Raw genomic sequence first — 25,117 nt, 5'->3', positions numbered from 1 at the left:
GAAAACCGTTAATCGTCGTTGATCTGAAGAAACTTAGGCAATGTGGTGAAATCATCGATATATAAAGTTCGATGTATCGACATTGAAACAAGTGCGGGGAAATTCAAACTTATTATAAAATATAAAAGTTATAATACTTTACTTTCTCATTTTACGAGTGACATTTTGATTAAATATCTTACCTTTTAGTTTTATTGATACTTTGTTTTGAGTAGTATTTTTTCCAGAATTCTCAAATTCATAATTTGATATGCTTTTACTAAATTAACTCATAAACTTAGTGCGATTTTATTTTGAAACAAAAGTTTTGTTGATCAACTACTTTTTCATCGAGACTAATTGTTGCCAACTTCATTATTGTGATGAGCGACAACTAGTGTTTATTTCTTGGACTAAACTAGAAAATAGAGACGCATGCGTGTATGGTTCTCTTTTTTCTGACCAAACCGGGGTAGATGAACGTGTGGTGATCACATGTGACAGAAGTGAGTGGTGACTTATTAGTTTAGTGTTCAATATTTACAAATCAATTGTATACAATATAAATACATTAAACTGTAAGTATTTATTATCACATGTTGATGAATTTCCAATTAATTGACTGCTCTTTTTTACTAAAAATAAAATTTCTATGATTTTAACCTTAATATTATTAAGTTACTAGCGGTTGCTAGAAGTAAAGTATCATCTAACACGCGGGTTACACGTTGTATTCCGAAAAAAGTAATACCGCTCATAGTGTGAATAAATAATTTTAGTTTGTATTATTTTTCATAAAATATATTATTCTTATCGTTCAATAATTTATTCAGAGTCGTTGAATTTCGGTGATTGACCTGACGCAGGAGGTGTGGCGTCACTTGCCTGCGTGTGCGAATGAAATTTCTTTAGACTTATTGCAACACAATTATGTGTCTGTGGCTATCAAATATTCTATATAAACATTGCTTTAGTTATCTAATATTATTAATACTAAATTTTTTATTTTTTTTTTATCAAACTAAATCGTATGATAATCAATTTATCTATTTTAAACATCGCTTCCGTCAGTTAACCTCAACAATCCGATAGAAAAAATCGCTGTTTCAATGTAAATTATCGTAGCACATATGCGTTCACTTTGAGTGTCATGTCATTGTTGCCACGTGCGTTCTTGAAATATTTATAAACCGGACATTCTTGGGATTTTTCAAACTCATGCTGCTGTTTTATACTGTTTTATTGTATAATTATTTTAATTAATTATTAACTAATTTAATGTTTGTCAACAAATTATTAATATTACAATCTGTTTAAAGCAACTGTAATAATTAATAAATGAAATAAAAAAAGTACAGCGTTTAAATTTCAAATAATTATTTAACTACTCCGAAATGAAATATTTATTAATCTTGATTAATTAAAATTTGTTCAATTTTCCTCAAACTTTAAATTATATAAATAATTTTTCTTATTGCAGTTATAAAAAAAATTTCATTTCAGGTTTTTGTCATTGAAAGAATCGTTTTTTAAAATCGATTTTAATTCTTGACATGGAAACAGGATTCCTCAATTTTCATGATGAGGAAAATTTTTCAGATTTTTCACTTCCTCTTAATCAGGTGAATAACTGATTACTAATGTTTTAAAAAAATATTTTCAGAAATTACTAGAACCTTATGTTTGTTTTAGTATGATTTATTAGATGTTACACCTCGTATATCCACAAGTATAAGTAATGATCTTGATTACATCGAGTCTCAATCAAGCACCTCTAATACACCTGATGAATTATGGGAAACTGAACAAGAGTAATTAAAAACATTTATCCAGTATCTTCAGTTAAATATTGATATATTTTAAGATATTATTTTAATTTTAGACTTAATGGAGACATGGCGATACTTCCAGTATCAGGAGTTGCCTCCGCTATACCGAAAATTGAAAGTATTAAAGAGGATTTTGTCAAAGTTCTTACAGATTGGCAGGAACATATCGGTTACCTGCAGGTAATCATTGAAATCAATAAGTACATTGTATCTATAAATAACTTTAAAAAACTTGTTCATTTTTTTTCTGTGTTATTGGCTTCGTGTAGGCTTCAGATACAGAAGAAGATATCAATATGGTAGCTCTCAATATACATAGTTCAACAGAAAAATTAAACATCCATTCAAATGGTGGCATTTTTCAAGAAATACCTTCTTCATCTTCTTTGCAAATTGCTCAAAAAACTGATAATACAATGACAAATATCGAAATGAAAAATGAAAAAGATGATTGTATTGATGTTGAAACAGTTTCAGAACATGAACCAGTATTAGAAGCTGGTGATGTGAAGAGTTTGCTAGAGCAGTTTGAAGCTTCTGAAGCTTATTTAAAATCTTCAATGAACGTTGAAATGAAGCAGCCATTGCAAAAAATTGATAAATGTAAAGAAGAAAATACTACTTCAAACTTTCATAAAAATATTCGTGATGCTCTCCCTAAAGAAGTTATTGATCGGATAAGAGCTTCAGGACGTAAGAAAACGATTTCGGTTATTCCTGCCTTATCAAAAACAAAAACTAACAATCGAAAAAATGGCACACGAATACAGGATGCTGCAATGACCCTTTCTCGAAATAAATTATTAAAAATAGTAACAACTGCTTCAAGTTCTAATGCTAGAATCGATAACTCTGTGCAGCTCGATCATGACTACTGTAGCAGTGTTAATTCTAATATTCATATTTCTAATAGTAATAATCGTGGTAAAATACTTGGAAAATATGAAGTAAAACGACATATTGTAAAAAAAAATGATCAAGGGAAACCGTCTTTAAGAAAAGATGTGATGAAGCGTAGCAACAGCTGGGGAGACAATAATTCTAAGAAAGATAGTGGATTAGAATCAGGAGAAGTTAGTGATGCTAGTGAAGATCCAGCATTTATATCTGCTGGCGAATCATCTCAGTCTATGAAAGATCCAACTTCCCTAATTCTTACTAAAACAGGTACTGTAATCTACCGAAATTATTAATTATTATTTTATTACAGTAATTATATTTTATTATACTGAAAATGAAATTTTTTTTAGGAGATAAAGAAGCAAAAGTACGCTCAGCTCTTGCAACAAGTATTCTTCAATTGAAAAATGGAGTTTTAACGAAAACGAAATCTGTTGATGGAAGTCCACATGTTGGAAAGCCAATGATTTCAGTATTAAAAAAACCTCCTATTTCTTCAATACCGTTATCTAATAATCTCAATCACAATGAGAGTATTATAACTACAAAAAATAGTGCTAATGATGAGATACAAAACATCATAGTTCAGGATACTTCAATGCATGTATGTGAAAGTGAGAAAAAACCTCCCCGAAAAAAATTAAATTTAGCTGAATACAGAAGTAGATGCAAACAATCACGTGATAATAGTAGAAATTCTTCGCCAATCCAACCTATGACTTTGGTGTATATTCACCATGTATCCACAACTACAGAACCTATTAAAGATGATCCTGAAAATCCTGTCTGGTCAGAAAGGGAAATAGTTTCAGTGTTAAAGCCTAAATGTGAAGTAGAAGCCCAAAAAAATCGAACTAAACCTTCTACTGCCGAAGTTGGTATTCAAACATATGAAACTGTTTTTAGCAATCCCGCAAAAATAAATATTCAAGAAGAACCCGAAATAATTACTAGGTATGTATTAATCGTCAACAGTAAAAGTTTAAAAAAAACTCAAACTTGAACTATTTTTTGTAAACGTATGTAAAGAATGTTTACAGACACAGAAATTGTTATTGAGCTTCCTTGTTTCCAGAGGAAATCAATTGAACAAAAAAGAAGTAACAAATTATCGTCGACGTCGGTCGTTATCTCACTCGAGTAGATCTAGGTCGAGATCTAGAAGTCGAAGTCGAAGAAGAAGTCAAAGCCGAAGCAGTAGTAGAGGAAGAAGAAATAGATTTGAACGCCGAAGAAGAGGCAGAAGTTACAGCAGAAGTCGCAGGAAAGCTAGTAGAAGTAAGAGTAAATCCCGAAGTTCAAGCTACAGCAGAAGTCGAAGTGGATCAAGAAGCAGTAGTAGAAGTCGTAGTCGTAGTTTATCGCATCGACGTAATGTTCGAAGAAGAAGAATAAGCCATCGCAAAAGTTCTGTGAGTTCTAACAGCAGTTGGTCATCACGATCTCGCTCAAGATCTACTTATCGTTCTCGATCAAGATCGAGATCATCAGACTCGCAGTCTTCAAGATCCTCTAGTTGTTCCAGGTATTTCTTTAAAAAATTTTTTTCTTATTTATCTTACAGTCGAAACGTTAAAAAATTGAAAAATTGAAGAACAAATAATAGGTAAATTCACATCATTGTAGGTCTTCGAATAATAAATCAGACAAATATTGGAAGAGACATACTCCGAGGAGATGTTATTTTCAATATAGTCGAAGTTATTCTCAGGATAATTATTACAATGATCGTTCACCAAGGTAAAACGATAAATCGATGCTTTAGCTTTGTCTATGTCCATGATAATTCATTATAATTATCTGAATATATAGAATTTCATACTTATTCTTCATCATCTTATCAAATGAAAGATTTTATTGCTTGTACATAATTTAAATTATGGAAAGATGTTTATAAAAAATATTTTATTTAATAAATTTTTTTATAGATCTTCAAGTTATAGGCGTCCCTACAATTCATGGTATAGTCAAGAAAAAAAGAAACGAGTAGAAGAGCGCCGAGTTATCTATGTTGGTGGTTTAGATGAAAGGATCACGAAAAATGATCTAAAGAGAAGATTTGAGACTTTTGGTCCTGTATTGGATATAAGTTTACACTTTCGTGAACATGGGTAAATTAATTAATCACTAATAGTTAATAATTTATGTATTTGAATAAATTGCATATTTTTAATTTTTTATATTAATTGTTTTCAGCGACAATTACGGTTTTGTAACATTTGCATATAGAACAGATGCATATGAAGCTATAGAACATGGGAATGATGATCCTTCATTACCAAGATATGATTTATGTTTCGGGGGACGACGTGCGTTTTGCAAAGTAAAATATGCTGATCTAGGTATGTTTAAATAGAAGAAGATTTATGAAAAAAAATTTTATAACAAAAATTCATGCCTTAGATGGTGCTGCCAATAGTTCTTTTGAAATTAATCGAGGTGGACTGAATTTGAGCCAAGAAAGTAATTCCTTCGATCTTTTATTGAAGGAAGCTAAAGCAAAACTACGGAACAGAAAGGTTTGACATTCGTATTATTCATTAGTTTTAAATTTATTTCAAAATAATTTAAATATAACAAATTAAACATAGACTATTCAGAGAAATATGAATTAGTATGTACATTGATGAATGTCATGATCATACTTTTATGGTAGTTGAATAACTAAATTTTATTTAAAATAGCTGGCTATATTAATGACATTTAATTCAAAATATTCATCAAATTCTCATTAAAGTATTATTCCTAAGCGAAAAAAGTATCATTCATAAAAGATAACATGATTTTCGTTATCTTTTCGATTTTCAATCGTAATACTGATTCTTCACAAATCATTAGTTATGATGAAATAAATATTTAATTATTTTATCATACCGAAATATACATTCTGTTTATAGAAATAAAGTCACTATTTTTTCATCATATAATTATTAATATTTACTCATATTTTAATACAATTATCATAGATATTTCTTTTAATTAATAATGATGTTCTAATAAATACTGTTCAAGTTTGACGCTTATGATTATGGAATAAAAACATTTGATTACTTACTAATTGTAATAAAACGTAACAAATTTTTTTTTTTAATTTGAATAAAAAATGATGAATGTTCTAGTATTGAAGCTAAGAATAGCTTTAATTTTTTGATGAAACAATTTTTTATGAAATCTTTTTGACTTGTGTTATAATTTTTTGATTTTATATTACTTTATTATTATTATATATCAATAAATGATTAAAATTTGATAACATTTTTTAAATAAGTATTTGTATTGTATTAAATTGTCTAAATTACGAATAACCTTTATATTTTCCATAAATTACAGCAATGAAACATTTATCAACAATTTTTACCATGTTTAATTGTAAAGTGAATCGTTTCGATTCTATTATTCGATTTCACTATTTGAGTTTTCAAATAAAATAAGATAAAACATAAACAAAATTTGTATTTCATTTTACTTAACATTAACTTTCTCTAATATAATATGTAAACCTTTAAACCTCTGTTTTATAATGAAACCTTTTTATATAATAATGTCACTATTAGGAAGTTGATCTAAGAATGGTGGTCCTATTATTGGAATATTTTTTAAAATATTATCAATCCAAGTACTATAAATTGATACCTGAAAAATAATGAATCATAAAGTACATAGGATTTTTAAAAATGATCAATTGTTTTGATAATTACTTTTGTAAAGACTGTGTAATACTTAGGATCACAAAAACTATTCTGTAATCGTCGTGGACTGATGGAAACAATACCATAGAGATCCCATATCGAAGAGTTAGGTCTTGGTAAAGCTAATCCACCACCGCTATCCCCATTACACACAGCAGATCCATTTCTCCAGCCAGCACAAAATGTGGTGTAAGTTAAATATTTCTTGAAATCTCTTTTTTGAGATGTTTGACATTCTTCATTAGAAATAATTTTTACTGCAACTTCTCTCAACTTTTCGCTAAATGTATCATTTTCTGTAATTCCCATACCAGCTACCAAACCTATATCTAAAATTCTTAAAGATATATCAGATTCTGGAGACCAATTTAAACATATTGGTTTGATATTAGCAGTTAAAATGACAGGTTCTGTGAGAATTAAAATAGCAATATCTGAACCATAATTTCCTTCATGATCTTGATATGCTTGTTGTAGTTTTATACTTGAAACTTGGCGAATTTGTGCATTTTCATCAAATTCATTGATAGTAAAGTTACTAGAGAACCCATTGAAAATAACTTTTATTGTTTCAGGATCTGTTTTCCAAACACAATGGCCAGCTGTAACCACTACACGTTCTCCAATCAACGTACAGCCACAAAAAAATTTCCATTCTCCATTTTCATGGGAAAAAAGTGTGCCATGCCAAGGTAAATTATATTCTTGAGATACTTCCCAACCTTCTATTATTAATACCGCAGCTGTAATTTAGAAACTGCATTTAGAATAATAAGCAGGCTTCTTTTGCCAATATATGATTTAAAACAGAGGACCAAACCTGAAGTTCCACGAGTTCCACAAATAGGCTTGCAATGTAAAGGCATTTGACTCCAAGTACCATCATGAAGACAAGTTGTATGAGTTGCACCAGTTGTTTTTTCGTAAAATTCTGGACATTCTAATGTTACATGAGTTCCTACTGGCAAAGATTCATTACAAGGTATCCATCCTTGTCGTGGACCCCATGAAGCTTCACATCGCTTCTTTGCAGCAGGGGCATTCAATGGTGGACAAGTCATTTCTAGAGATTCTTTTATTCCCAATAATATTTAAAATTATATAATGAATCAATTATGACAACAAATCAATCTATTATATTTTACCTGAATAACAAAATGGTATATAAGGAAACCATTGATTATTTTGACAAAAAACCTGTGCAGGACCTTCTAAAGATTCTTTAACGTCACAAAAATAGTCTAGACGACTCAATTCCGGGACTATTTGTCCTGGACGACAATCAGAACAGTGAGAAACAGTATAGTGAGTGCCTGGTCTAGCTGGTGGAAGGCGACAAGCACCTTCTGCAAGGTTTACGCCGCACATAGTTTCATTTTCATCACTCCAATCATGACAATTTGCTTCAAAATTGCACTTTAGTGAACCATGAATACAACCACCATAATCACATTGAAAATAGCCTTCAGGACACCTGATTTGAAAATATTTTGAAATAATTAAATATTTTGTTTTTTTTTTTTTTTTTTTTTTTTTTTAAAAAAAATTTTTTACTTACACTAGATCCTTGCATGTAGCTAGAGTTTCATCAGATGCATCTCGACATTGATGAGTGCCATCACAAAGTCTTGATAAAGGAATGCATTGTTTTTTATTTGTACAACTAAATTCATAATCATTACATTGATATATGGAACAATTATCTTTACAGTTTGTTGTAGCACACATTATTGGCATTTCATCACTACCATCGAGACAATCGTTCACACCATCGCATACTGTTTCTTGATGGATACAACCACCATATGTACACTGATATGTATGCTCAGGACATGGAAAATCTTTGCATAAAACTGGACTTTCATCGCTTTGATCAATACAATCTGGATATCCTTTTATAAAAAAAATAATCGTTAAAAATTAATCATAGTTTTAATTGACATAAAAATAAGAAAATGTACTAACCATTACATATTTTCGAAATCGATATGCATTCAAGTGAATCAAAACACTGATACTCTCTATCAGTGCAATAATTAAGAACATTGCAATGCATTTCGTCACTATTATCAAGACAGTTTTGAAAGCCATCGCATCTTAAAGATTTTGATACACAAGCTCCATAAGTACATCGATATGAAGATGAAGGACACCTTTAACATATCATCAATACGGAACTGCTGATAAATATTCTATAAAATTAATTAGTTGTTGAAAATAATCAAAACTTACACTATATGATGGCATAATTTTTTAACTTCATCAGACGAATCAGGACAATCAGTTACTCCATCGCATACTTTACTTAGATTAATTTTAAATCCATCAATGCAAATAAATGACGGAATCTCAACAGAAATTATTGGAGATATATAAAAAAATTCTAAGATAAAAAATAAATTTACTAGTTTAGACATTGTTGAAGATGTTCTAATAATTTATTATAAAGAAGATAACTATTATATACATATTTTGAATAACAAAATGATATTCTTTTTTTCATGGTGGATTAAAAATAATAGCAATTTTTAAAAAATAACAATAGTTGATGATTTGCGAAGAGCAATTAAAAGCGTAGAAAATTGAAAACATTTCATTTTGAAAAATCAAAAGGCATGAAATACTTAACACTATCTATAGAAATATCTTATTCTTTCCGGAAACTGATGACAAATTTTCTTATTATTAAATGTGACGTAGATCTGGATAACGCAGAATGAATTAATTTACAATAATTTGGCAAATAATTTAACTTGATTCTTTCAAATTCTGATAGTTTTCATTATAAAACTGAATTCTAAATTCAGAGCTAAATCAATATGTATTATAATCTGATTGCTATGATTTATAAAAAATAGTTTTACAAATTGATATTTAAAAAAAAATAAATCTAAATAAATGCAATTTGCAACGATGAATCGGAATCGATGATTCATTTTTATTCGCAATGAGTCGACCAAAATAAGCATTACAACTGATTATATACGTGAATATTTGAAGTAAAAGTGAAAAAGTAGTTGTTATCATTCCATTATCAGATTTGAAGAGTTAAGCGGTTGAAGAGTCACACCTAGTTTCCGTACGAGCGTGAAGCAAGAACCATTTCTTACCTCTAGAATAACTAAATTTCTTTTAACTTATAGAGTTTTTTGACAATGAATATCATTATCAAGAATTTTATATTACTTTTTTTTATGACTGTAACGGATGCTCAACATATGTGTAAGTATTTTTAAATATCATCTATTAATAGAAATATAATTCATTATTAATAATATTTTAGATCGGCTATGTGCACCAGAATCAATAAGTGAAACCACTTGCTTCAGTCTATCTCGAGGTGACAGTCAAGTGTCTTGTATTCGAGTAACTGACAGCGCCGACTGTGCTATTAAATTAAATGAGAACAAAGTAGATATCGGCATTTTTAATGCTGAAGAACTCTTATTAGCTTATCAGTTTTATCCAAATACTCTAACGCCTCTAGCACAGCTTAGGAATCGCGAAAAGCTTAAAGGTAAGTACTCTCCATTTATAAATAACTAACAATGACTTGATAAGAAATCATTTATGGTGGTATGATAAAAACTATTGTTATTATTTATCAATTGATTTAAATTGTTTAATTGAAAGATGATTTTGAGTTTCACACTGTTGCTGTTGTGCCTATGACTTTCAATGGCAATGAAGGTCTCGCCGGATTAAAAAATCAAGGATTATGTCATCCAGGCTTCAGTGAATCCCAGATATGGAATGATTATATCTTGAAATTTTTTGAAAAAAAAGTGTACAATAATGAGTGTCAAAAAGAGTATACAGCAAGTGAAAATGAAGCAAGAAATCTTAAAAATTTCTTTGGAAAAGCTTGTAGGCCTGGAATTTGGGTTCCTGATGCATCACAAGACGATGAATTAAGTAAATTTTATTTTTACTGCATCTTTATTGGATTAATTATTTTTTAAATATTAATTAAATATTTTTTCCCCCAAATTTAGAAAAAAATTATCCTGAACTTTGCGAACTCTGTGATAATAAATCTGAGTGTAAATATGAAAATAATATACATCATGGGCATATGGGAGCTTTGGAATGTTTAACGTCTGGAAGAGGAAATGTTGCATACGTTGCATATCATTACGTTCAGCAATACTTCAATGTAATAAAAATTTAAAAAGCTTCGAACCATATTTTATAAATATTTTATTATTGTTCTATTATTTCAGCTAAATCAAAGTAATCCAATGCCTCTAATAAATAATCCAGGTTACCAGTTTCTTTGTCCTAATGGTTCTCTTCAACCTTTAACAAAAACAAATCCATGTTCATGGATTCAGCAACCATGGAGTGTGATTTTAACAAGAAAGTAATTATTATTTGTTTTTTATTGATAAGCTTATTAAAAAAATTCACATTAGCACATAATTCATTAATAGGGACGATGCTACAGAAATTATTTCAAGCCTAAAAGAATGGATCGTAGATCCTTTGACTAAGTCTGAATCATGGAAAGTAGCACTTAGTAGAGTAATTCAAGAAGATGGATTGATTAATTATTTCTCTGAGCCACCAAGTCTCCGTTCATATCTCATAACTGGCCGAGAGGTTGAATTGTCAGAAAAATCTTGTGGCAAATCAATCCGATGGTGTACGATAAATAAAGCTGAAATGAACAAGTGTAATTGGGTTATGAAAGAAGCCGAGTTATTAGGAATAGAACCTAAATTTACTTGTGAAATAACCAATTCTACTTTTGAATGTCTTCAATATATTTCTAAAAATCAATCTGATATAATGGCAATTGATTCTAATTATGGTTATTTAGCTAGAAGGTAAATTTAGCTGAGTTGGTTTATTCTCATTATATAGTTATTTTTTATTTCATTAAATTATTTATTCATTATTTCAGACTTTACAATTTATCTACAGTTCTATACGTTGAAACAGAGAAAGACAAAAATAGTGCAGTAATAGCTGTAATTCGTGAAAGGTCTAAATTAATAGATAATTTCTCTGATCTAAAAGACAAAACTATTTGTTTCCCAGATTATGGTGGAATCGCTTGGCTTTCGTTTATCAATATTGTAAGGAATAAAAAATTAATTGGTGATACATGTGACTACCCAAAAGCTGTTGCTAAATTATTATCTGGAGCTTGCACACCTGGAATTAATGATACAAGCCGTTCTGAAGTGAAATCAGACTTTGATGCTGTATCTATATTATGTTCAGCTTGTCCTCTTGAAAAACCTAACTCGACTTGCTCTGCTGATGCTAATGTAAATATGTATTATGGTGATAAAGGAGCATTAGAATGTCTAAAAGGACCTGGAGATATTGCATTTATTGAATTAAAAAATATAATTCCTCAAGTTCGTGTTAAGAAGATTGAACCTAGTGAATTCAGAGTATTATGTAAAAATGAAAGCTTTGCTGAATATACTGGATTTAATGTTGATGAGAATTGTGCTTTATCAGTGACTATTGATAGTGAGGTAAATAGAATAAAACAAGTTAAATAAATAGCTAATATGTAGTTGAAAGCTCTTTTAAAAATATTTTCATCAATTCATTTATATATTTATTATTTTAGGTAATTGGTCGTACAAATAATTCAAAAGTTGATTCTATGGACATGACATTTGCCCTTTTAAAATTAGAGGATTGGCTTGGTTATCGTGCGTACTCGCGTCGAGTTATAAGAATTTATGATTCATTTTTACCATACGATGATTTATTATTTAAAGACTCTACAGTAGGATTAGAAAGTAAAGATTCCGAAATTAAAAGTATTATGGCGTATAAAGATTTATTTAAATTAGTGGATTCTTGTCGAAGTGCAAGCGTAAGAATTTTTTCTTACCTGTTCCTTATTTTATCAACTTTGATTGTATTATGCCTTTGCTAAGTGCAGAAATTTTTATAATTATCGAATATTAAAAAATATACATACATAAATTATAATGTTAACAACATTAAGGGTTTATTTCTTTTATACTGGTTAAATTAGTTAGTATTTATGACAATAAGTTTTTGATTAATATAAATCGAAAGTTATTACTGCTAAAATGTATCAAGGTTCAAGGCTCTAAGATTCTGGTGGATCAAGTGTAAGGCTTTCTTGGACTAGAAAAAAATGTTTGAATAAAGAGATTAAAAAAATTAGATTACATTTAAGCAATTCTTATATTATTCTCTATTACCTCAATACTTTACGTAAAATACAATTCAAATATTTTTCCCTCTTCAAATCTTAGAATCATGCATTGTACATATCACTCGACGTCATGAATGATTGCCTGCCGACATCATCACATTTGAATCAATTTTCTTTTCTATCGGGTGATGGAAAATTATCCACATTTTTTGTTCATTATTATTTATTTTATTAACTAATTTACCGATTACCTGGCAGTTAGCGGTTAATGATAATTTCAAAGTTGCATAATTAAAAAATTAAAATATCTCTTCCTTTATTTTTCCATGTTTTAAATCTTTATTTTTCATGACTAAACTTTTTAAAATAAAAATTGAATTGAGTTTTTCATAAAATTATGCTAGACCATTTTTAAAAAAATTCTATTTTTTCATAAAAATTTATCAAAGAAGTCTGTATAAAATTAAATTCGAATCTATCAGAAAGTAATACATAATTTCTATAATTCAATTTTTCTGACAAGTTTTGCTGTACTTTATAAATAATGGGTAAACGAATTTCGTGTTTATTAAACATTTAATGCTATAATATACAAAGAGCATATTCTCCGTGTAACGGCTGATCTTATTATCTTCAATATACGTTATGTGCCATTTAGTGTTGTATAAACGCCGTGAAGTTTTTATTTTTCAACTTTACTGCATGTTTCTTTTTCAGAATCAATCAATTTTTGAATGAATTCAATAATCTTTTGTATTACTCGTTTATTTGCAGTGACTGTAGGTTTCCTATTAACTCTGGCCTTTAAGCATGCTTCAATTTTTTCTCTCCCATGCTGTAAAAATTCTATTTTCAACTTATCAATTGTTAATCCATGTCGTGCCATTCTTCGCATCATAATACGCGATACAATTGGTTTTAATTCTGATACGAGTGACATATTTTTTCTTTGTTTTTTTGCCATATATCGTTGTTGAAAGAAATCTTTAGTGGATAAGGATTTCTTTTTTAAAATATTATTATTTATTTGAAAATGTTCCAACAATCCTTGAAGAAGAATACAATCGGTGGTCGCATTATGAGCTTTCTCACGTATATCGTCCCATTCTGGTCCTATTAAATATTTTGCTGCTAGCTCTTCTTGTTTTCCAATGTTATCTCGACGCAATAAAGGTAGCGTATCTGTCATTCCGAAAATCAGAGAGCATAATTCTTTCAATAAGCCATGTTTATTAAGCCATTGGCATATTATAGGAGCATCAAAACGGATGATATTATGGCCTACTAACAGAATTTGCGAATTTAACTCATGTAAAAAGTCAAGAAATCGACGAGCAGCAACATTAGAGGGAAAAGTTTCTACTTTTTGACCACGATAAAATAGAGCTCCATCGCTAGAAGTAAACCCAGTTACTTTCGAAGTCTGGGCAGTTATATTAGCTTTTGGTAAAATGTGAACTTCAAAATTTTTCATACCACATTTCGCTGCAACTTGAATTATTCTAGCTCTATTACCAAGTCCAGTAGTTTCTATGTCCACGATCACAGGAACACATGAATCTTCAAGAGGTCGAAACTCGGGGATCCATGAGTCTTTTACGATGTTTTCATTGAATGATTTTTTTATTCTTTTTGCTGAACTCATATTCGAGTTTGCAGTTTCAAAAGTTAGCAATTACACAAACAATATATCTTCCGTTTTCGTTTCTTGTTTTGGTATTTTTTATCTACTCACACTTGCTCCAATTTCGAATTTTTTAAATTTTATGTGTGAGTTGTTAATCGGCTGAGCTAAGAAAAACTTGAAATAAATTTTATTCAAACAAATTGAAACAATTTGCAATTTTTAGTGATAAAATTGAATGCGATTCTAATTAAAGTGTAAATGAAAAAAAAATTATTATGTTGTGTCATATTGAATAATTGTGTACAATAATGATCTTGATAAGTTCAAGTAAGTATAGTTATTTGCATTTGATATTATAGATTGTTTTAATAAAAATTGGTAACTCAGATTTATAATGAAAAATTTTAATTTGTCCAATTTCGTTCTTTGGTGATGAAATAATATTTTAAATAAGACATTTTTAGTATTGTCATATTCCTCGATAAATTGTAAAATATAACAAGTTTCATTTATTGATAGTGAACCGTGTATTCGACATGTCTTGATAAATAAAATTAATGATCTGCATAAGATTTAATTTTTAAACATCAAAATGATTAAAACTGCAAAACTTGAGACTTTGTGAGAAATTTAATGATTTATTAATTCAGTGTGAATATTGCAAGACACTTCTTCACCAGAATATCTGTGGTTTTTTAATCAAACGAATTGCGAATAAGCATTCACGCAAACCAAAAGGAGTATTTGGATTACAAACTTATTCCGTTTGGCATTGAGATTGGTTTTAAATTATTTGTAGTGAAAACGACATTGGAGATTCCATTCTTACTGATGGCAAAAAGTGTAGGAACCCCAAGAGATCTTATGTGAGAATCCTCATACAACGGGCAACCCTCAATCACATAAATTACTGTCGTAAGCACTAAGAAGGGTAGATTTAAAGCGAAACCTTGTTGAAAGGAAAGAAAGCCATAGAGCTCTGCTATTTCGGTCAAATATTTTTCTTTCTATTTGTAAGAAAGAAATAAAAGTAAGAAAAAATGTTTTGTTTTACTTTTTATCTTTTTTTTCATTATTATTCTTTTTACGTGTTAAGAAATATTTTACATTTCCCTAGGAAATCGCTCTTTTATTTAAAGAAGTTTTTTTCACTTATCGAAATACATTTATCATTTATGAATTACTGCTCGCGACGTTGATAATGAATAAAGTTTTTAATCATTTTCTGTAACTCACATCAAAATATAAATCAATTAGTTATTTTTTACCGATTTTTATTTATTTATCAAAAAATTTCTTTTAAGTTAATTCAATTGAAAATCACATCTAATGTCCAATGTTTAAATGTTCTATAAAATGTTAAATCTAATTTAGCTGGAAAGAAAGTATATAAGAAAGTGGTTTATAGAATCCAAATATGATGCAACACTTCTCTTAGATCTTAAAATATCGATTCTCAATTTAATCTACTTTTTAAGATCTGTAGTATAAATACGGATTGAAGAGGGTTCTTGAAACAAAGATGCTAAAGTGCTTCTTTAGCGACTCTACTTTTAAAATCTTAAAGCACAATCCCTTGTCTGTCTCGTAATATTCTCTTTAGCATCATCACCTTTTTTTCTTTTACCCTCGTCGATTATTCAACATTATCAACTCTTAAATATTCTTCTTCTTTTTTTTTCTTGCATAATCTTTTAAATAATGTCTTACCTTTTTTGGATAACTCATATACATTTTATCTCATTTTTTCCTGCCAAAATATCATATAATTTTTCACTACTTCACATTTTTCTCGTTCACTTTAGATTTTTATAGGCCTTTTACTTTGTTTATTTATTAAGTTATCATCATTTTTTCCCCTCAATTTTATCACAATTTTTCTTTTTTGGCTATTTTAATATTAGATTAATTTTATTTTTAATTATATGGAAAATTATGTTTTTGAAAAATTGAATTGATTTAATAATAAATTCTTTCATTAATTATTAATTTAAGTTGTTCTTTGAATTTTGTTAAATTTATTCATTTAAAGGAAAATAAATAGAATTTATAATATAAAATGTATTGATAGAGGCAAGTTATCAAATTTTCTTGGTTGAGTAAAAAACCCATTAAAAACATAAAATATCAGATAGTAAAATTAAAAAATTTTAAGAAATATTCATTCCTATTTAAATATTGTAAAAGTAATAAAAAAAGCTAAAAGGGAATTTTATTAAAAATTTATGCCAAATTCCATCATTTTTATTATTCATAGTAAGGGATTAATAACTTGACGTAATAATGGCATTTGATAATTAAAAAGAATGAAAGTTGTAATTTAATTCTGAATCCGAAAGACATTTCCTTTTTTTGAGTTGTGAATATTTATGGTAGCCTGCAGGGTATTCTTAAAATTAGGTTTGTATTGCGTCTTTCCTGGCTTTTCTTGAGTTTTCACGCCAGAAAGTAATTCGATGAATTCAACTTAACTTCTATTATTTGATGTAACGAAAAACTTAAATGTTGCATTAATAGGATTTTCAAATAGCTTAGGAGAAGTATTTATTATCAAATACTCGTTCTGAACTTGTAAAAGAAACTAATTAATCTTGTCTCATCGTAATAATAAGTATGGATATAAGATAAGAGTATTCTCTTATCCACCAAATTAAGTGCAGTGGGTCGTGCCAAGAGCTACTATCCAATAGTTTATCCTAACTGGAACCTCTTTCGAGTTCATCCTAGTTCTACTTTATATATCCAACCTCCGAAAAGCTATTCGACCACATTAACGCTGGAATGAATTCCATGAACCCCTTGGGTAGTTTCGTCGACTCTTTCTTGATCAATTTTGACATTTAATATCTTTTCCTTTCAGCAGCTTATTTTCAATGTCACAGCAGGATACTTTAATCTTATTAAATATATTACCTAGGTTCAGACTCTGTTCTTATTCTCAATTATTTATAACTAGATATATTTCACTATTATAAGAAAATTATTCATTAATGCAGTACAGAATCTAACCCAGTGTTTCATTTTCTATTTCTCTAGTTCAATTCTTAAATCAATATTTCAGTTTCTTAGCATCACTACGTTGAATAAAATTATTAAAAATATACTGCGATGTCATGCAAGTTTGAAGTTAATTTCTTAAAGTATTATTCAATTTAGTTACATTTATTCATCATAGATTTATTAGAAATTATAAAAACAACTAGAAAAATAAAACTGAATTCTCAACTAGACATTAATCATTTTCATTTATCATAAGTTTCCCTTTACAAATTTGTAGGATTTTGATAGAAATACTATAAGTCTGTCAAGACCATTTTTCAAGCTTCTTAATGAAAATGATGTCACTGATTTTAAGACATTTTAATAGAGACAACATAAGGATATTTGAGTGGGTCGTATTTTAGTAGAAAGCTTGAAGATTTCCAGCATTAACTTGTGTTATCTAACTGAAGGTTCAGTTTACACAAAATGCAACGTTTAATTAATCCAACCGCTTAGGTATAGGAGTATCAAGTCGTATTGCTAAGTAATACCAAGGTATTAAATCAAAAGCTAAAGTAGCGAATAGTCAGTTGTGTAGAGAAATAGCCAAGTCTTAATTATAACGTCTCAAGTTAACTAGGAAGTCAGTAAGCATGCGCCAAGGACGATAATGTATGGGGAAAGGCCTAAATAGTCCAGGCATTGTATACACGATGCTTTGCTCCTCTGCTTCAGCATTAATAGTCTCACATGATGTAATTAACTCACGACCGCTGAATTTCCGGCATTAACATGATCTACGTCGTGGTGTCTGTAAGATCAAGAGGGAGATTCAGCCTCGTTTTGGTTTGGTCTCAAGGACACTAGGGATATTATTAAACATATATATTATTATATATCAGATTTCATTTCGGAAGAAATAACTTTATAAGAATGTCTGAAGAATTTTCATTAAGAATATAGCTTCTAACTTGGTGCCAAAAACTGATTAAACCTAAAAAAAATTATCTTTTTGAGTCACAGAATATCTTTTTAGTCTTGTGATTAAAATAGAATAAATATTGTGAGATTGGTTTCAAAAATACAAACTTTTCTATACAAATATATTTTATTTATAAAATCAAGTACAGTTATAGTCATAAAAAGCATCGTGAAAATAAATTATATATAAATGTCATTGAATTGTCAAAATCCAAAAATTTTCAGTCGCAAACAATGACTTAAATTTTAATTATTAAATGTAAATTTACGATATTTTAATTAACTAAATATCTGTACGTTTATTAGAACAATACATCCTAATTTATTAAGACAACTGCTTAATCGTTAAATAATTATAAAAGAATAATCGATTTAATAGTCAATCATTGTGTAAAATACTTTAAATTCTAATCTTTGAACTTTAATGGACGGAATCGTTAGTTACAAGACATGAATTAATAAAATTTCAGATTTATAACTGAAATCCATTGGTAATTCAGAGTACTTATTATAACAATTTAATTTGTAAATATATTTCCAACATTTTTTTTATATATTGGAATTTTTTTTATAATTAATAAAAAAGTTCTTTGAACACAGTAAAAAATTTCATTTTGATATCTTGTAATTATAAATATCAAATCTCACAATAGATATTTTTTGTTCTAATAATGGAATTCTTTGAGATTCCTTTGTCTATGTTAGCAAATATCTCGAAACAATAACGATCGATATGAAAATGGTTATTGCTAGAGACGATGACAATGTCGTAGCACCATTGCATTGGTCTTGTGAACAGTAGCATCGTTGCCAGAAGACTCCATTCTCATTAACACCCCAGTTGCAAACTCCAGTTACCCCTGTATCCGCTACTGATGCGCATCTTCGGATCACTTGTCTCCATCTTCCATCCCCTGATAAAAATAAATTCATTAGTAATTATTGGAATGTAGATATATGACATTAAAATTTATGTGTTTGTTGATATAGTCTTTATATACAGATTAGTAAATATTGTGAAAAATTTTTTCTTTAATGCTTACAAATAAATCCACGTGCACTTTGTTGTACCTCTTTCACACAAAATGACCCAGGCATTTTCGAGTCTCCATTAGTGCAATCAATTGCAATGTGTCGTTCTTTATCAAAGCCATTGTAAGCACCACAAAGATCTTCACCTTTTGGATCTGTGTCCGTACTGCACTGATAGCATTGGATAGCTTTAGATCCTATAAATTTATTTAATTTTGTAAATATATTTTTTTCGATTTATTAACATCAACATTTTTAATGTTAAAAAATAAAAAAATTGTTTGTGTTTTACTTGTTACATGCTAATATATTCAAATAGAATATTTTGATTTGAGAGTAATGTATTAAAAAATAACTCATTGAATGAGTATTATAATATAACAGTAAATATTCATCAAGTAAATATGATATGTTTTCTTAAAAATTCTGTGTCAATATTTAATTGAATTATTTGATATTAAAATCTTCATCAGTAAAATAATTTTATGATATAAAAAGCATCATAAAAGGGCATTGCAATATATTATATAAAACATCTTTAATCTAGAAACGTCTTTTTTATATATTTCTTTTATAGTATCTTTCCCCTAGTAATGTAATCATAGTTGATTTAATTAATGAATTAATTCTTTACTTAATAAACATTTATTTCACGGAGTATCAATGAAAACAAAACTATCAACAATCAATCTTTCATAACAATAGCCAACCTCAAATTTACTGGTACAGTAATTTTGTATAACATCTTATTTAATAATTTTAACATTGTTTTATGTAAACTTTTAAACACTAACATTACTTGAATAACACTCATGAATATAAATTTAAAAAATTTATGTTAATTCACTTCAAAAAAATTAAAAATGTCTAGTTGAATAAAACTGAGTCACTGAGGTTAAAGTGTTATTATCAAATAAATAACAACTTACCCTTTAAAAAGCATACAATAGCAATTAAGATAATTAAAAATCTGTGAGAGATCATGGTGGCACTTAAAAATAATAAATAAACGTATTTGTTTAGGTAAAAATAATGAAAATATAACAATAACAGATATTATTACTTGTTGTGGCTTTACAACTCCACGAACACCTGACGTCATTCATTGGGCGTCGTCTCTATACTTCTCCCCACTTGTGGTCTTTTAGAGAATTTCTTCATCAGGGCCGTATCATGTTATTTGTGAAATTTATTCGGCTTCGACTTTGGCTTCAGCCAAATTTCTTAAATAATTAAGTTTTTACTATGATGCAGATATATTTGTTGAGTGGGAATGGTTTTTTTCAAATTCAATGGGTTTTTTCACATAGAAAGATTCTTAGTCGAGAAATAAAAGTTGTTTTACGTTATTATTAATTCTTATCTGTATTGACTAACCTAGCACGTTACAGGAAATTTACAAAAGAGCGCGCGAAACAGTAACTGTAGAGTATAAAAAAAGTCCTAATGTTAACTTTTGTGACAAGAAGACTCAACTGTGATATTTCCTTCGATAGAATCTTAGAAGGAGGTGTTTTTAAAGTTTCCTTGTGTTTGGTAATTTCACCCTTTATTGTATAAGTTTTGTTGAAAATATTTATGTGTTGTTTGTTTGTTAGTAGTTTTGAATATGAGTTTGATAGTTTTTGGAGAAGTTCAAGATAAAGCTTCAAGAAAAAAACCAAACTAAGTGTTTAGTGTTGTAGTTAATATGTCTGAATCGATAAATTCACAAATTGTTATTAAAAAAAAAGTGAAACAAGTTAAAGTAGACATTTTTTTAATTTGACATTTAGACAACAAAAGAAAACTTGAAGTTTACATGAAATTTTTCAAGAATGCTTACCATTTAATTTTGCTACACAATCATTAGCAACAATAATTACATTTAACTGGGGAGTTAAGAAGAACTCGGGTACTGATAAAGAAATTAATTTATTAAAATAAACTTCGAAAAAGTAAGTACTTAAATTAAAATTATTTTATAAGAATTTTCTCTAAAATATTAAAATTAATATTTACACAACAAATAAAATATATTATGATATGTTGGAATTTACTTTGCAGGAAATTTAGAACAAGTGAAAGAGCGATCAGAAAACAACTATCTTATGTTGAACTTTATTTACCACAGAAGAAGAACTCTTTCAATTCTTCATTTAATATATTAAACACTTTCACCACAAACACGTATGTATGTATACATGTCATTATAGCTACATAATCTATCATATTGCTACTCTGATGAGTAAAAGCATATACTTGAGAGCAAATATCACCCAAACTAAGCTGTTTAATTAATTTCAAAGATACAGACTTGGGTTTCAAATACACTAAATTTCCTGACATAACTCAATACATGTCAGAAGCTCATTATCTTGCATTTAAAAAATGTCGACATGATCTTCAACATAGCAGATACATAATAAAGGCAAGATCAATTGATTTAAGAGGATTAAAATTTACGTGCAATCTAATAAAACCAAATTGTCAATTGATGGCTCGATTGCATTGCTATGCGATGGTTATTCGATATTGGTATTCGAAAAGTGCAGCTCGATACGAAGGTCTATTGCTCTCTATTGAAACGATGCGCGAGAACCGAACAGTGTAACAAGTGATAAAAACGGATTTTCTCTTATTAAACTCTTTTAACTTCTATTTGTGAGCAGTCGAACGTACTTCGATATAACCTTCACTCTCTCGATTGTTATTCGGTTCATTTTGTTCTCAGAAAGAAGAATAAAATCTAACTGTTATGCTATTATATAGGATGTAGATACAATGCTTTTTCCAAAAGTGTCATGCTGAATCCAATAACATTTCGTCTTCGTTGGCTAATTTTTTCCATTTCTCGTTCATCGTAAAACAATATATTGAACAGTAAAAAGTTGAGCTTTGAAAAAAGCTTAAAATGTCCATGCCTCGAGACTTTTTTCTGCTATAACTCTCTCGACGTGATACTTTATTGCAATGGAATACGCGATGTGAATCGGATGTACGGGACACAACTACTCGATTACATCTGGGATATTGTCAAGGGAAAATTCATAGAAGTATACGAATATATGCTTTTTTCATTGCAAAAAAGGCATCATTTTTTATATTCATGTCAGATGCCAGTGGAATAAATTTCTAAAAAATTCATTGTCCTACATCAAGAATTCAATTTTTCGCGCCGATAGCGACGTTTTCTGACCTACAGACTTTTCCTATTCCTACTACTAGATGTTGTTGCTCTTGTTTAAACACTGAAAATAATGGAGAAATGACTGAGATATAAAAAAACATGGTAAAATTGAATTTAAATTAAATTTTTTAGTCCTGAAGAATGCAAATAATAATTATTGCGAAAACGAGCTAGACATAATGGGAACAAGGAAGATAATTCCATTAGAAAATTAATAAAAAAAAACAAGATGAAGATAAAGCGTCGTTCTGATGTCTTTTTCTTGTTGTTTGTGAAAGTAATAAAATTCGTAGAGACATTATTTTATCAGAAAAATATTTCAAAAACTTTGTTCAAGAAAGTGCAGACTTCTTATCTTAAATATAATGCTGAGCAAATGATTTTTATTGCTGATATGCCATAGTTCTGCCAACTAAATGTATATATGTATTGTTTTATGCATTCCTTCAAAATGATTTAATAAATTATGAGTACTACTTGTGTCACTAGGTCAGTAAAAGATAAATTTTTTCAAACTTATCAATAAGTAGAAATTTTCAGAACTCTAAAAAAATGAATTTAAATAATATTCATAATTGAATAATTTTTTAGAATACATATATTTGTTACATTGCATATTTAGTTTTATACTGAATACCTCCACGATATTTTTAGTTGCATAATATTTAATTATAGTAATTAATAAAAAGAATCAAATAAAACGTAAATAATCTAGACTTTCAAATACTCTCATTTTTCAAAGTAAAATGAAATTACTCACATTCAAATTTCTTCATCATCTTTTCATTTGAAAAAAAATTAAAATCTCTTCATGCACTTTTATCCAAAAAAATTCAATTAATTATTTCTTCATAATAGTCACAGTAATATTTAAATAGTACCAGACGTAATTGGAGCGTATTTCATCGCGTAAATATTTCAATTAAAAGGACTGGAAAGCAAATATTCATATTCTTTACTCCATTATGTACATAGATCTATGTAATGTTATGTTATCATATATATTTTTTTAATTGCACAGACATGATGAGCTTCAGGATGTATCTTTTCAAAGAATCATCATTGAAAAGAAGACGAAAGAAATGAGTTTACTTTGTGTGAGTGTGCAGGATAAATTATTCAAAATGGTCTTCTATGATCCACTATGTTGTTTCTACCGTCTGGCATTTGAGATCTACTCTTGTGCTTTTTTAATTTTTTTTTTCTGTTCTGTCCGCCACGGAGTGTCGTTCATCCACCACGTGCGGCTTCAGTTATCCTTCTGTATCACCACCACGGGCAACTCCGGCATATCCCGAGGGAATTTCTACTTTTCTGACAACCACCACCGCATTTATCCCATCTAGTATTTTCAGACAAGCTTACAAAAGAACTCAGAATCCAATAAGCCTGATAAGTCTGCAGGCCCTTCATCTAAGGGTACGCGAACATGTATAATATTTATATATACTTTTATGTATTGAGAGGGACAGAATATATGAAGGAATTGTACAGACACGGAAAGACCAAAAATACCGTTGAGGGTTGATATCACTTGCGGGCCAGTTCGCACTTCCTTCCGCATTCTATTTATTGATACTGTGATATTTCATAAGTCCACCCTAAATTTCACATGAAATCTTATTGCCTTGGGGTATTCAATTATGACCCCTCACACTCATCAATTTTCACCTTTACTAACTATGCTCAATTTAAGCCCTTTGCCAATATTTATAGCTCCTAATTCTATGCTGCAATAATTTACAGCTTTTTGCATTTGTGAATTAATTGCTTTATTTTTTTTATAGCTCTCTAATAGCAATCAATGGTTTAATTGTAGGAATCGCTCTTAATTTTGTAATAAAATGGAGCCAAGTCAAAATTGCTGAGAATTAATTAAATTAATTTATTTACGTCGTTTGTATACTGAGTTTCATTTGTTAGAATACTTGAGAATTTTTTTACGATTTCTATTTGCTTCTAGAATAATTAAAGATAATTAAATGTTGCACCGTATGATTTTTTTTTATTAGAAATTTGTTTAACTTTCTATACCACATTGGGATTTGAATGATTTTATTTTCTTCCGTTTAGTTGGTTTTTAAGTTTTAAAATTTATTATTGTAAAATGAAAATCATATCTCTTAAAGTACTATTTTATCAATATAAGATATAAGTGGTGTAAGAACAAATTGATAATGTGATAAAAATTATCTAACTTCAAGGTACAATTTCTCCTCAGAAATATAAAATTTAATTATAAATTAAATTTAAGTATTCTTAGAGATAATTTCCACTTAAAATTTGGTCATTTTTTTAACTCTTATGACTTGCTTTTAAATGACATGAATTGGAGTCAATTTTTCCTCAATTTCTAGAGCAAAAATTTTTCGCTGAAATTGTATTTAATCTCTGGAATCTTCAACCTTTTGCCAGTTATATTATGCTGATGAAATGTACCATCAAAGAGTTTAAAATAATTAAACATTCTTATTAATTGATAATAGTGATGATAATTGAATGTTTTTAACTGATGATTATTATCATTAATTTAAACTAAGAGTTATTTTAAAAGCAAATTGAAATAATAATGTGTGTATATTTTCGTAAAGTGAGGTAAAAGGATGATAGAGTGTTATGAATTTTAATTAATGAATTAGAATAGTATGAGCGAATATTTTATTAATGATGAAGTTTTCTTAATGTAAAATTGACATCCCTAAGAAGAATTAAGAGACAATTTTATTGTTTGAATAAAGAATTTACGGCACTTACTGCAATTGTTATTTTAAATGG

The 25,117-nt window shown here is 28.7% G+C and overlaps 6 protein-coding genes across 10 annotated transcripts in view; 3 read left to right on the top strand and 3 right to left on the bottom strand.

Annotated features, from left to right (window-relative positions):
* Positions 1–308: 308 nt before the first annotated feature.
* LOC118074834 (serine/arginine repetitive matrix protein 2-like) lies at positions 309–5,507 on the top strand. 3 transcript variants are annotated; one of them, XM_035096321.1, is made up of 11 exons: positions 309–557; positions 1,483–1,601; positions 1,672–1,790; positions 1,862–1,988; positions 2,078–2,975; positions 3,059–3,662; positions 3,784–4,233; positions 4,335–4,448; positions 4,637–4,819; positions 4,905–5,050; positions 5,112–5,500. In XM_035096321.1, exons 2-11 carry the CDS (start codon positions 1,533–1,535, stop codon positions 5,231–5,233), a joined length of 2,832 nt encoding a protein of 943 aa, XP_034952212.1. In that variant the 5' UTR covers positions 309–557; positions 1,483–1,532; the 3' UTR covers positions 5,234–5,500. The 3 variants fall into 3 exon arrangements, with proteins under 3 accessions (XP_034952212.1, XP_034952214.1, XP_034952213.1); XM_035096322.1 differs by lacking the exon at positions 309–557 and adding an exon at positions 696–723 and having other exon boundaries at positions 5,112–5,507; XM_035096323.1 differs by lacking the exon at positions 4,335–4,448 and having other exon boundaries at positions 313–557; positions 5,112–5,499.
* Positions 5,508–6,102: 595 nt separating this feature from the next.
* LOC118074827 (modular serine protease-like) lies at positions 6,103–8,814 on the bottom strand. Its single transcript, XM_035096314.1, has 7 exons — positions 8,630–8,814; positions 8,363–8,550; positions 7,956–8,289; positions 7,543–7,871; positions 7,218–7,469; positions 6,407–7,140; positions 6,103–6,341 (listed from the first exon to the last, which is right to left on the bottom strand). The coding sequence occupies exons 1-7, from the start codon at positions 8,812–8,814 to the stop codon at positions 6,240–6,242; spliced, it is 2,124 nt and encodes a 707-aa protein (XP_034952205.1). The 3' UTR covers positions 6,103–6,239.
* Positions 8,815–9,373: 559 nt separating this feature from the next.
* Positions 9,374–12,564, top strand: LOC118074786 (transferrin-like). Its single transcript, XM_035096252.1, has 8 exons — positions 9,374–9,619; positions 9,681–9,914; positions 10,031–10,312; positions 10,393–10,553; positions 10,621–10,760; positions 10,831–11,226; positions 11,304–11,889; positions 11,988–12,564. The coding sequence occupies exons 1-8, from the start codon at positions 9,553–9,555 to the stop codon at positions 12,300–12,302; spliced, it is 2,181 nt and encodes a 726-aa protein (XP_034952143.1). The 5' UTR covers positions 9,374–9,552; the 3' UTR covers positions 12,303–12,564.
* Positions 12,565–13,093: 529 nt separating this feature from the next.
* On the bottom strand, positions 13,094–14,407 carry LOC118074715 (uncharacterized). Its single transcript, XM_035096153.1, has one exon. It carries the CDS (start codon positions 14,194–14,196, stop codon positions 13,234–13,236), a length of 963 nt encoding a protein of 320 aa, XP_034952044.1. The 5' UTR covers positions 14,197–14,407; the 3' UTR covers positions 13,094–13,233.
* Positions 14,408–18,548: 4,141 nt separating this feature from the next.
* On the bottom strand, positions 18,549–20,292 carry LOC118074678 (uncharacterized). The gene is made up of 4 exons (XM_035096097.1): positions 20,237–20,292; positions 20,103–20,164; positions 19,185–19,370; positions 18,549–19,055 (listed from the first exon to the last, which is right to left on the bottom strand). The coding sequence occupies exons 2-4, from the start codon at positions 20,155–20,157 to the stop codon at positions 18,838–18,840; spliced, it is 459 nt and encodes a 152-aa protein (XP_034951988.1). The 5' UTR covers positions 20,158–20,164; positions 20,237–20,292; the 3' UTR covers positions 18,549–18,837.
* A 69-nt stretch (positions 20,293–20,361) lies between these two features.
* Positions 20,362–25,117, top strand: part of LOC118074677 (uncharacterized) — a 97,943-nt gene continuing 93,187 nt past the window's right edge. The window contains exons 1-3 of one of the 3 annotated variants that reach the window (XM_035096094.1): positions 20,362–20,709; positions 20,949–21,110; positions 21,220–21,342. The gene's annotated coding sequence lies outside the window, so the exon portion shown is untranslated. Of the gene's footprint in view, positions 21,111–21,219; positions 21,347–25,117 lie in introns of all 3 variants that reach the window. The other 2 variants (XM_035096096.1, XM_035096092.1) reach the window with 2 other exon arrangements.

The sequence above is a fragment of the Chelonus insularis genome, unplaced genomic scaffold (assembly GCF_013357705.1).
Source record: "Chelonus insularis isolate UGA/USDA-ARS -01 unplaced genomic scaffold, ASM1335770v1 contig_139_pilon, whole genome shotgun sequence".
Classification (NCBI taxonomy): Eukaryota; Metazoa; Arthropoda; class Insecta; order Hymenoptera; family Braconidae; genus Chelonus; species Chelonus insularis.
Note: the sequence above shows the minus strand (reverse complement) of the source record. Positions and strands in the feature narration are given on the sequence as shown.